At 36.5% G+C, this 13,049-nt stretch overlaps 1 protein-coding gene across 15 annotated transcripts in view; it reads right to left on the bottom strand.

Annotated features, from left to right (window-relative positions):
* Positions 1-13,049, bottom strand: part of CDC42BPA (CDC42 binding protein kinase alpha) — a 181,699-nt gene that overhangs the window by 49,020 nt on the left and 119,630 nt on the right. For all 15 annotated transcript variants that reach the window (XM_030268948.4, XM_032747408.3, XM_030268942.4 and 12 more), the window contains 3 exons: positions 11,567-11,814; positions 6,627-6,732; positions 4,752-4,876 (listed from right to left, as the gene is read on the bottom strand). In XM_030268948.4, the coding sequence (XP_030124808.4) occupies positions 4,752-4,876; positions 6,627-6,732; positions 11,567-11,814 (479 nt within the window). The remainder of the gene's footprint in view (positions 1-4,751; positions 4,877-6,626; positions 6,733-11,566; positions 11,815-13,049) is intronic.

Below are 13,049 nucleotides of genomic sequence, written 5' to 3'. Positions count from 1 at the left end.
CCTCAGGCTCCAAATGCTGAAAAGCTGCACATGCAAAAACCTCAAAAAGATGTTCCACAGACAAGCAGAAGTCCAGAAAATGAAAACATAAAGAAATTTCTTACAAATATCTGTACTGAGTTCAAGGGAACTCCTCAAGCTCTGGAAGAAGCAAATAAAAGCAGTACAATTTAGAACTCAGGTGGTTTTGTTGTCCACTAGATGGCAAAATTCTTTCAATAATTACATATGTTATTAAACATTATGTGGACCCTAGAGCTCTTGGAGATTTTTATTTGTTACTGTTTTGCTAGTGTTGTTCCATTTGGTAGGCTTTAAAAGACTAAAATAAAAAAAGAGCAAGAATGGCAAATTAAGTCTTACTAATGCTGCTCTCCTTGTCCTCATTTTGACAGAGGTGTGACAAGCACAGCAAGAGAGCTAAGAAGAGAAGTTCTTCAGGTTCCACCCAGTCACTTCACTGAAAATTTGGATTAACTGTTCTGTTTTCAATATAATTGCCCTTGCAAGTTTAGTTCCTTAATGCAAAGAAGAGCAATATGGTAGAAATTCCTGTAAAATTAAGTTTAACTTTTTGGCTGGAGCCAGCATCATGACAACCTTCACATAACCACTGGTTGCTAGCTGTATGGTGTTTGTCAGGATGCTCGGGAAGTCAAAATCCCTGGGTCTCCTGCTGGGATACTTTACAACACAAAATGGACCCAGAGGATTAAAGAATTTTGCTCAACAGAAGTGGTCCTAAAGCCCTAGTGTCTTACACCAAAGCTCTGTTTAACCTGATTTAAAAACCCCAAGGAAATCTGAAAGTCATGACTCCTCTAGTCTCTCAATAGTTTTAAATTTTTGTTGTCGTATCAGTATGCTCAAGGTCTCCAACTTGATTTTTAATTTTTCCCCTGGTGTCTCCAATAAAATCTGTATTTTATTTTTTAAAAATACTTCTCTAAAAATTTTTAACACTTCCCTCTGCTCCCAAGCCCTGAAATTTCATCCTGCCCTCCAGAATTTCTATTTTGGAGATAATGAACTTCTGACTATTCTTACCTCAAACATAGCACATCTCAGAATTTTTCATGCTTTGAGTTTTTTAACAGGTGAAGATGCATAGAATTTTTTCTGTATTTTGTTCACAATTTGTGTGTGAGTTTTTTTTTCCTGAGAGCAAACAGATTTTAAAACAACCCAAAAAAACCCAACCCAAATTTTGGGGCATTTTTAGGTTTGATTTAGTTTAGAAGTGTTGGGAGGGGGTAGTTGGTACTTTATGTTTTTTTCCTTCTGGTGGTGGTTTTGTGTTGGGGATTTTTCAATGAGATCAATTAAGATAAAACTAACAATAGTACAAAAAATCTGGCTGATAAGGAAAATATTAACTAAATATTGTTGTAAACAACTGACAGCTTTTGGGCAGCTGAATCTAAGCCTAACATCCACTCTATAGGTAAAACTGGAAGGATTCAGCTCATCCACATAAACATACTCAAAAACACAATTAATTATCTATCTGATATGAGTTTTGTAGGTTTGCTTTTCAACCTGTGGTGAGAAAACCAGACTTCTAGAGTACTAGTCACAGGATTTATTGAGTTGTCTATCTTAGGATTTTTACAGCTAGGTTAGATTAATCCCTCCCAAGTCAAGATTCCTGCCAACTACATTGGGAATCACTACTGAGGTTCCCAGCGACCTCCTTTCTGCACAGCACAGAAATACGGTACCACGGCTATTTAAAAGATTCCTTTTTCAAGTGACTGCATTAACCTCCAGTGCAATTAATCTCCTTCCCATCTCCCACAGGAAAATTTATAGCCCACTATAAAAGCCTCAATATTTCTTACTCTTGTCAAGGAATGATGAGTGATTTGGCTAATATAAACTCGTCAATATAATAGCTCCATTAAGGCTGAATGATCCGTGAGGGTCTGTTGAGTCCACAATAGAATTTGCAGTCAAAGTCTGATATAAGTGTTTATATTAAAATATTGCCTTGTTTGTGGTATCTTGAGATAGCAACAGCAAGATTAAAAGGTTTTCATACATTATTCCTAAAGATGCAATAAAGCACAGTAAGAAAGCAAGGAAAGGCTAAAGGGAATGTGATAAGCCATCAAAATTACTCACAAGTTATAAAATCTGTGAGAAACAGCACTTTAGAAGGGCCACAGGAATCATGAAGAAAATGACAAATTTAACCATCCAAAGTGTGAATTCAATGTAGTTTCTTTAGAAGTATCCTTTAGATGGCAAAGTATTTAAAAGAATTTAGGAACTACTTGGGCTTGTGTTACTCCAAACTAAAACAAGTTCAAGGGCTAAAACAAGTCCCTTGAACTACTACAGGCTCTGAGCAAACTGTTTACAAACCCAGTAAGTAATTCTATTACTGCATCCTGTCATTCCTGGATCATGGTACAAAAAGAACATGGCAGATTTTAGGAGGTAGAAATAATGCACCCAAAATATATATTTTAATATGTATTTTGAGATCTATTAAGTTTTGAAAAAGGAGAGAAATACGCCAAGTTTTGAAGAGAGAGCCCACAAATTCTCCCTTACTTTGCTAGCTCCAAGGCATTCCATTGTCACACTGAAGATGTGGACAGGTACAGAATTGTATGTTCTTCTGAGGGAAACACAAGCTTGTGACTGATTAAATAAGACTAGTTTTCTCCAAAATTAGGTGTGGGTTTTTTCTTTTAAAATATTTATCGTTATAATAGATGCTTACATACTTCATATAGCAGCCATGTTCCCCAGAGAAGGGCCTAGTGCTGAATTCTAAGAACAGCAGATGGACATGACCAGATTATCTGGGTAACACATGGAAAAATCTAAACATAACATGGAAAAAATGTGACCTAAGATAAGGCCTCACATAGCTGAAAAAAATTTAACATAAGCAGAGAAAAGTATGGAGGGAAAATTGAGATGTGTTTAGTGATGAAAAACTGGAACCAATCCAGACTTTTAAAATTCCCTTAATGTTTGCCCTCAGTACTTCTATTTTTTCCTTTTCACATAATTCTTTAATTTTTAGTTCTGTACCATTCAGAAGACACTATGTTATCATAAGGGATCAGCAAAATGATGCTTGTCATTCAGAAAGTTAAGTCTTGCATGTTCCTGTTCTTTTTCACCAAGTATCTTCAGAGCTAATAAAAAACTGAAGCCCAAACTCTTTTACCCTTTACAGTGACATCCCTAACATGAAAAATGCTTTATCATTTGCCTGAACCACATCAGTAATACATCTTAAACTATTAAACACTCTCATAAAGTAAAGGAGAAGTTACGTTCTTAATGGCTGTTGGTATACTTTTACATTGTATTAAGTGGAACAATCCACAATGAATTCTGATTTGTCTTTTCCTATAACTGCCAAGTTATATGAGTGTTTTCACATGTAAATCTGAAAAATTGTATTTGATTACCTAGGTGCAATATGACAGATAAGCACTATCATAAAGCAATAAAGAATGTGAAATTATAGACTTGTCTCACTTGTTACCTTGATTTTTTTTTTTTCTGAATAAACATTTCCAGTTGGCCAGAAATTAAAAGTTGTTTAAAAAACCAATTACATTTAAAAAAAAAATAAATTTGTGACTCAGGTTGTCCACTACTATCAGTGTTATGAGTGACAAAATTTAAAAGGAACACACACAAAGTAGGCCCTTTACATTTTTAAGCTTCTGCTACAAATACAGTACCTTGGGACAAACTGGACTTCATAGCACAGATCAGCATTACATACTTTTAATGCAACAAACATTGTTTACAACACAGTGGAAATCCAGAGGATGGCCCTTATGCCTTGTTATATAGTCACATGGAACTACTGAAAAGCCAAACTTCCCTATATCTGGACAACAAAATTAAACTAACTGGACAACAATACCAAACTAGGTTTCTCTAAAGCAATGTTTCCCATTTTTGACTGGACATAACAAATTAGATTTTTTTCACTAACACAAGACAGGAAAAACAGAGGGAGGGAATAATCAACCAGTAACAGAAAACACTAGTATATCATGAAGCATATCTTCCCAGAAGTGGATGATCTGTAAAATAAAATGTCTGAATGCAAACTGGTTTTGTAGATGTGAAACACTGCAATGGACCATTAAAAGTGAGGGAAGATAAACAGGTATGAAGAGGAAAAATAAAGACAGATTAAAAACTCAGAATACACAATCTTTTTCTCCTAGTAGTTTCAATCTTTTTTTTCTTCTCTTTAATTTAATAGAATTGGACAGAAGACTCTAAAAAGAGAACATCATTATTTAGCAAAAGTACCATTACAAACATCACTTGACTGGATTAGGGATATAGTCTCAAATACTCTCCTTGTGAAAAAATCACATAAAAGTGGCACTGTATTTGTTTCATTCTGCCACATGCCAAGGACACTCAGCCACTACTTTTCCCAGGCTTGCTCCCTCTCAGAGGCGTGAGCTCAGCACGATTCCTTTCAGCATTCTTCCACAGCCACAAGCCACACCCAATGGCCATGATTCTTCTGCTCTTTGAAAAGCTCTATTTGGTGAGACACTTTCACTCTTAAGGAGGAGCACAATTTTCTGGATATGTATATTATTAAAATCTCAGCCAAAACCCCAGCAGAATCCCAGACAGGCGTGAGGTTTCACCTCAGAACTTCCAAGTGCCATGTGCAAAGACAAAAACTCAGCACCAGCCCCACCACACACTGAGGGGTTTCTGTCATGCCATGAGAGCAGAGCACTCACCACTGGATGATCTCAGTGATTTGGGCCTCCCAGTGAGCCACGGACTCCTTCTTATCAGCCAGGTCTCTCATCTCTTCCTCCAGCTGCCGATTATTCATACTCAGCCTCTCAAACATAGTGGTGAGCTGAAGGACAATTTAAACAACTCGTTAAACTGCTGTGACTACATCTCTGTGCAGACTCAAAACCACATGTTTCCCTCTCCCACACCTTGCATTTGCTTTAGAAATTGGTACTGGTCACCACAATAAACACCATGTAATGATAAAAGCCAGAATCTCTTCTAATATAACCTTATATAAGAATCTCTCCTTGTATAACCTTAGCCGTACTGAAAAGCCACTTTTAAGGACTTGAACAACATTTTTACTCTGTCAATTTAATGAGTTTTCTGAGAAGTAGTCTCCAAATACCTCTAAAACTCTTAGGTTTCTGCTTTGCACCATATAGGTGTGGGATGTTCTGTATAGAAAAATCTACACTAGAAGAGAAAAGTAAAGGCATAAAAATAGTTATGGCTCAGATAAGATTGTTGAACCTCTCCCTTGTTTAGTAACCATGGAGAGAGAGACTGAACAGATACAGGCATGAGACAGTTCTGAGATTCTCCAGGTGTCTCACATTCCCTTATTTTTCATTTGACTTACTTGCAGACAGGGAAATTGAAATTAAATGCACATCTCTACGTACAATATGTTATACCTAGCAATTAACCTCTCTCATTCAAATTGCTGCCATTCATACAGACACATTCTGCAAGACAAAAGCCACAGCTTACCCAAGCTCCTATTGGGAACTAAACCTTCATTATGTTAAGTAATTATTCAGAAAGTCAAATTGGAATCAGAGACCAGATAGATTTTATAGGGAGGCCTGCTTAGGAGAATGAAATCTCAGGTGAAAGTACTTCTTTTAGTACTGAAATATATTAACAATTCAAAATTATAAAAGAATGGCCAATTTAAAATCTATTTTGCTTTTTACTCCAAATATGAATAAGTCCACACCCTTTTTATCATTTAAATGGGTGTATAATTTAAATATGCCTACTTATTATATGTCATTTGACAAGAAAAATACAAAGGTAATGGGGAAGAGAGAGAGCAGAAAAACTATCAAAGTGACTAGGCTCTTTCTTAGTTTTCTTGGCCTAAGCCTACCTATACGCATATATAATGTCTGTCCTATACTGGTATGAAAATATACTATAATTTAAGCACAGACATGCAAACATGCTTACTTTGAAGAACATTGTACTTTCATCATATTTTTAGAAAATTTAATGCATTACAAAAGGAATAGACAAGTTTAACAAGACTTGAATAATGCACAATGAACTTGAATAACCTGTCAAAATGAACAATAAAGAGACAATCCAAATGCACAAATCATAATCATTTCTTGCTCAGTACACTTCAGTTAATATAATTTGTATTTTTTAAGTATCTCAAAGTAACACTTAATCTCAAAGGGTAGGAGGGGCCCTGGTATTTCAAACGATTGACATGCAAATATATTCTAAGTAATCACATAATTAACTATGTATTTTTATATTTGGGTGATACAATGAAATAATCCTTTTTTGTTGGCTTACAGTGCTGTCTAGAATTAATCTTACCAAAATGTAAGACCATCTAATTCCATTCCCACATATTAATACTCATATATGCATATATATATATATATGCACATGCCTTCACAAGTTCAGATGCATACAGATATTCCATTCAAATCTAATATTAATCACTAATTTTGTGTAAAATCAATTTCCGCTTTCAGTTAAGAGTTAGTAATAACCAATGCAGCTCCATATTGTCCAATCTGCACATAGCATACAATAGTTGTAAATTCAGGGCTCAACTAATCAGCACTTACCTTATCAAGTTCATTTGTAAGTTTTTTGTTTTCCTCTGTCAGCAGAATCTTTTCTCGTTCATACTTTTGTTTGAACTCTGTTTCAAATTCCTCTCTTTCACTTTGGCTAAGAAATAAAGTGAAGCAGAATTAGAGAGTTTTCTATTCTAACTCACCCCATTATTCATTTAAACACAATGAGATCAATGCACACACATTGGGACAGGGAAATACAAGGGAAGTACTACATTGATAATAGCACAGGCTATTAAAATTAAGCAGTTTAATATATCACCATTTTAGGATTGCAAGCCAGCCTGTTAAATTTTAGATTTAGTACAGAATCCCTCAGTACAGAATTAACAAAGCTCCACCAAGCCAACGCTTATCAATCCACTTACACAAATTTTATTCTACAGATGTATCCTTCACACAATGAGCAGACCAAAGTATGTGTCGACATTGTAAAATGCTCAGGGCACATTCTCAGCTCACATGATCATTATTGTAACACATACATTTCTAGAATTCCAAGTTTCACACAGAATGACAGGCAAAAATGACCACACATGAAACCAGAGCACATAGAAGCTAAATGAGAGCACTTGGGGTTGGGTCTCTGATGAGAAAAACATATATGGGCTAGTCTTTGGGCAATTTAGAACAGCTCAGAAGTTATATGTGAACTGTTAATTCAGGTATCATATACTCATCACGAGCAAAAAGTGGACGGATACCTTACACATTCCTAATATCACCAGATTGTACAGCAAGTTTGGACCATTCTTTATGAGAAGGTCTCACGGTAGCTGTTTCACCCCAAACCTTCCCTTCTCCCATGGATGTCATCCAGTGGAGGAGAACCCCTGGCTAATTCTGCTTAATATCAACTTTGATCTTGCACAATGAATGTGAGAACCTGAAAACAAATGAAGCTGCAGGCACCCTGTTTTCTAAAAACCCATGGAATTTCCTTTAAGTAGTGCACAGCAATGTTTTAGACATGTAACTCCCACCTTGTATCTACTGTTTCTACTGTTTTCAGATTCACTAGCCTTGCATCTTGTATCACATTTTTACCAACTATTCAGGTCACTGGCACAAAGTTCCTCAGTAGGTTGATAAAGCTATACTATAAATGCCCTAGATACAGAAAATATCCACTCAGCAAATACGACTGTCCAGTCTGAAAGATTTGGAAAAGTGCTCAGTATTAAAGGTTAACTCTGTAAAATTAAAATCCAGGGGAAACCTTGTCTTGAGCACTGTAATTTTTTTTCTAGATAATGATCAGAATTTTACACAATGCAAACATAAATAACATTCTTGTTTCTTCTCCTGAGATGCAAAAGTACTACAGCTTTGCCTAATTGAGAAAACACTCTCCAAAGAAGAGAAATATCAGTGGTTACAGTGAATTCAGCTAAGAGCAGTGCTGCTTTGAATTTCCTACTCTTAATTTGAAATTCATTTAGTGCTTCAACCACTCTTTGAAATCTAGTACAACATGTCAGACTTATGGTGAAATTCTACATTGCCAGGCGTCCTTTGAAACATAACACTTCATCCTAGTAAAGTTACATACTATCTCACTGTTTAAATGCCAAGTTTGAAATTCACCACCACTCCTTTTCTATATCAACAGATTCCATGCATATGATGAGCAGTGTAGGGAAAAGACAGGAAGAGATTAAAGCATTGGCTGTCACAGGAATTAATAACAGCTCCTGCTCCTGTTTTCAAGGCGTAGATTCAAAGCTAATTTTGCAGACAGAAGACCAAACTAACTTTTAATTAATTTCTTTTACACAGCTTTCATGGGTTTGTTTAGGAATTTTTTTCAGTATTTGTCTTAAATTTATTCTTTTAAGGCTTTAGGGCTCAAAGCAGCCATAAATGGCCGTGGATTAAGGATACTATGGATTAGTGAAAGAGCCCAACGTGTTTGTAATTTTCTATATTTTACATTCTTAATTCAGCTGGTGACTGTGATTACCCCAGTAAGTCAGGTTGCTACAGTGCAATACAGAAATGAAGATAAATTTGAAATAGAGAAGAATGTGGGTATAATCCACCGCACCCGAACAGCAACTCGGCAAACAACAGACCTGTGACAGACTCCATAGGTGTACCTTGGACAGGCAGCAAGATCAAAATAATGCTTTTGCTTTGAAGCCTGGCATGTTCCTCTCCCTTCAAACTTCTCTCATCTAACATTTAGCTATGTGTCTCCTCTACAAGTTAAGAAAATATACACAACCTAGCTTTCTTTTTATCAGTAAAACTGCAGCAAACCACATGCAAGCAATGTGAAATACTGTTTTATGGTATCACTTTGTCACTCCAGCTCTTTATTGCATCTGAACAAAGAGGCCAAATATTTTATCTTACTGCTTTGAAACCAAGAAAAATAGACCTGAAACAAACACCAGCCCCCCAGGCTTCTTTATATCACACAATTTAAAACTAGCAAATGGTGTTCTTAAAGCTCTCTGCTTTATAAATCCATCATGAAATGACAGGCCTAAAAGAAGTTTCTACAAATGTGATTTATTTTACACAGTTTCTGCATCTTCTTCTGAAATACTTCCTAATGAGAATTCTAAGAAATGGAATTTAGCGCTACACAGATCACTGGCCTGATACTGTGCTCCTCTGCTTCCAACTTTAATAGCATGCAGTTTATGAGACTTCAAAAAACACAATCATTTTGTACAGGAAGGTAATCTCCTTTGACGACTTGTGCTTTGGAAATAGCAGAAGTTAGAAAGCTTAAAATGGAAGGAAACAAAGAAAAATATGTATTTTAAAAATGCAAACCAGAAACCACCAACATGCAAGTTACACAAAATAGACATGCAGATTTTGTCAAAGCTCTTACTGATCCTTGCTTAGAATAACCTATGTAATTCACTCATCTTACACAGTAATACAACCACATCCTCTTACCAAGATCTTTTTTAATATGCACTGAAAATTATTTTTAGACTACTTAAATATTTTTGCCAAACTGTATAAGCACACTTCAACTCCACGCCCACCCCAAGCCTATTGTTGAAATAATTCCACTTATTTCAGCACAAAGCCTCCAGGTGCTTCCTTTTCAGTGCTTGCATTCAACACTTCTCTATTGGAAGACTCACAAAAAGCTTTTCATGCCAGACTACAAAACCTAAAACCAATATGGATAAGCAGAAACAGCAAATCTACGTTCTTTTAAGGAAAACTACCAAATATAGATTAGCAACAGCAATTCCTACATTCCTTAAGCTTCCCTTCTAAATTGCAGAACTCAAACCATAGCATAACTTGAACAGTGGACTTCTGCCTTTCTGTGGAGTCCTGATGCTTGCATGAAATATTGCAGATTGTTTAACAAAAGACAGATAGGATCAGGCCATCCCCAAGCACTGATCATGTGCTTGGACACCTGACGGAACATGGTGCTGCAGCCCTTGCTCCGAGGAGCCAAGTGTTGGATATCGGTTATGTGACACTTTTCTGCTCACACTTTAAAACCTCCTCTTACACAAACACTTGAAACACACACAGAAACACATGGCTACGACAGCACCCACTGTAGATCTGTACCTAGTTCTTTTTTTATTTATAGAGAGAGAGACCAGACTGAAAGAGAGTTCCTGAACTAGCTAGAATGGACATCTCATTAGAATGCCTGCAGCTGTACAACATCAGAATTGGGAAAGAAGGAGTTTTTTGTTTGGTCATTGCTTGGAGGTATGATCCTTACAAACAGTTTAACCTGCAGAAACAATTCATGACTCTTTATTTAACAGTCCTACTTCTGAGACACTGCTGCACTTTAAAGAGTGCATACAATCACTTTTATATGTTTCAAGACAGAATAGCCTTTAGTGCATTTGTAACTCATTGTTCAGCAAGACCATGAAGCTGTGTCACAATGAAAACACGCTGTTGAGGCAAGTTTCACCTCTCCACCCAGAACACAGCAGCAAACTCCTGAGCTGTTAGTAGGTCCAGCCCATCGAATAGCTGCATGCTAGGAAGAAACAGCTTGTGCACTGCACTCTAAGCCGTATGATCTGTGATCCCTGCTGAATACAATTTACCAGACATACAGTGTTTCCACCTCTATTTGTATAAACGTTTTGAAAAAAATTGTATTTAATTTACCACTTATATTTAAAAGTCTTGCTATAGTTTGGCTAAGCTCTCAGCAGGGACTTCTCCATGGTTTGACTCATCTGCCATCTTGCTACAGCAGCAAAAAAACTCATCTATATTAGCGTCTATGAAGCATTCCAAATTTTTTATGAATGAACATGAGCATGTTCAATTTATAACTTATTCCCACTACTACACTATCCAACAGAAAAACTGGCTTTTATTGATGAATGCCTCAAGGAACAATCTCAAGGCCAGTTATAAGCTCTACCATGTCGAAGAGAAAAAAGCAGGTCTGACAAATTACCATGTCAGGAGAGATAAAGCAGCTTACGCCCACAGTAGTCTGCTGACTGATGTTAACACTGGTTGGAACCCAGCATGGATTAGCCTCAGCTCACATTAAATGACTGTTCCTGTGCTGGCAGAAATGTAAACAATACTTGATCTCTAACAAATTGGTTTTGCATCAAAAGATGAAAATACCAAATACAAGAAAAATATTGAGAAACTGTTTTAAAGTGCGACATAAGTTTCAGGGGTCAACTCACCCCAAGTTGCAAGTCTGTAATTCAAGTTACATACCTTGGAATGGTCAGCCAATAAAACAGTTCTGGGGCAAAATTAACTGTTTCAGTACAAGGATGTGGAGTTTTTTGTTCTGTTCTGTTTTTAAAGGTGACTGGTTTTAACCCTGGTATCAACTCAGCCAAAATGCAACAGCCTGCATTACACTTAAGGAAGTGACACTGTGTTTGGAACAATACTAGGAGACTTCAAAGGTTAAGAAAAGGTAAATTTCATAGAATACTCACTTTTCTCTTCTGGTTTTCTCTAACTTGTCTTTCAAAACCATGATCTCCTTCTTGAGGGCAAGCTGCTGGCTCTCTGCATCCCGCAGTTCTTTCTTCAGACTTTTTATTTCATTAGCATGCATCATTTCACGTTTAGATAGTTCCTCTTCATAGAAAACACTCTTCTTTTCCAGGTCTGCCTTTAATTTAGTGATCTCTTGCTGGTGTTCTGTACTGCTTACCCCAGGTGAGCGACCAACCTGTTTTTGCTAAAATAAACAGCCCCAAATTAACACTCAAGAATGCTGAAAATTATGCTTAATAACAACTCAATATTCCAAAGTCGTTGTTTAAAAATATCCCATTAGAGCCTTGAGTTAAACACATCTACCTCAATTTATTTCAAAATTTGTTAAGAGCATAAATTGGAATGACACTCTATTATTTTGTTATTTAAGTGCAGTAGTAGTTTTCAAGCCACTGAAAATTTGATCATTAAATGCCTCTGGTCACGTTCTGACTCCCCTTAAATGCAGTCAGAAAGTGACCACAGAATTAAAGACTTTGATGCTTCCTCTGACACAGCTGACAGCACCAAGCTGAAGTGACTTTCAGAAATGCAGAATATGGACAAGGATATACAGTTAATATATTCTGAAGGACAAATGATTTCTGGAAAAGCCATACTAAGACAAGCAGAGGTTTAACTGAAAGCTAAAATCTAGCTACAGAAACACTCTATGAATTGTATCAGCCAGGAAGGAAACCTGACCTATTTTACTTAAACTGACCGCCTCTATCATAGTGGATTAATAGGAAAAACAAGCTTTAAACAAAAAGAGTAATTACTTCACTTTTCACAGTTTCATAGCTCTCTTAGTGAGGTCTTCTGGGATTTCAATAGTCTTTACATACTGCTTAAGGATACATACACATTTGCACCAAATGCTGCACACACTAAACTCAATGTCCTGCCATAATATAGAGGAGGAGCAAGATCAGGTTCAAAATGAGATAGTGTCATGACATGCACTGAAATCCAAGTATGGAAATAACTTCTTAATGTTGACATATGGACAATTTGGTTTGGAGTTTCTTGTGGTTTTTAAAATATGTAATTAAAGGTATTCTAAGGAAATGAAATTAATAAAAACACTGTTTTGAGAAAGTGCAGGTGACTGGATAACCTACTTCCTCACAGTGACTGTGTCATACCTTCCAGAGGATTGATGGTATTTTGTTAATTATACCTCCATTCTTAGCATGAGATGTTACAAACTTCTCAGTCACCCTTCTTTTGGCATGGCTCTGGGTAATTTTCTTTTCCTGATCTATGAACAGGCTTTAAGAGCTAAATGTAATTGTAGAACATTCTGATGAGCTGAATTTGTACCATGACAAATTCTGTGAGAAAGCTGGGCCTTGCTGTTTGTGTCAGCAAAAAACTGCAAACCCCCCTACATGTACGAGCCAGAGATGTGCTGCTACTGCACTGTTTTCTCTA

This window comes from Taeniopygia guttata, chromosome 3 (assembly GCF_048771995.1).
Source record: "Taeniopygia guttata chromosome 3, bTaeGut7.mat, whole genome shotgun sequence".
NCBI classification, from domain to species: Eukaryota; Metazoa; Chordata; class Aves; order Passeriformes; family Estrildidae; genus Taeniopygia; species Taeniopygia guttata.
Note: the sequence above shows the minus strand (reverse complement) of the source record. Positions and strands in the feature narration are given on the sequence as shown.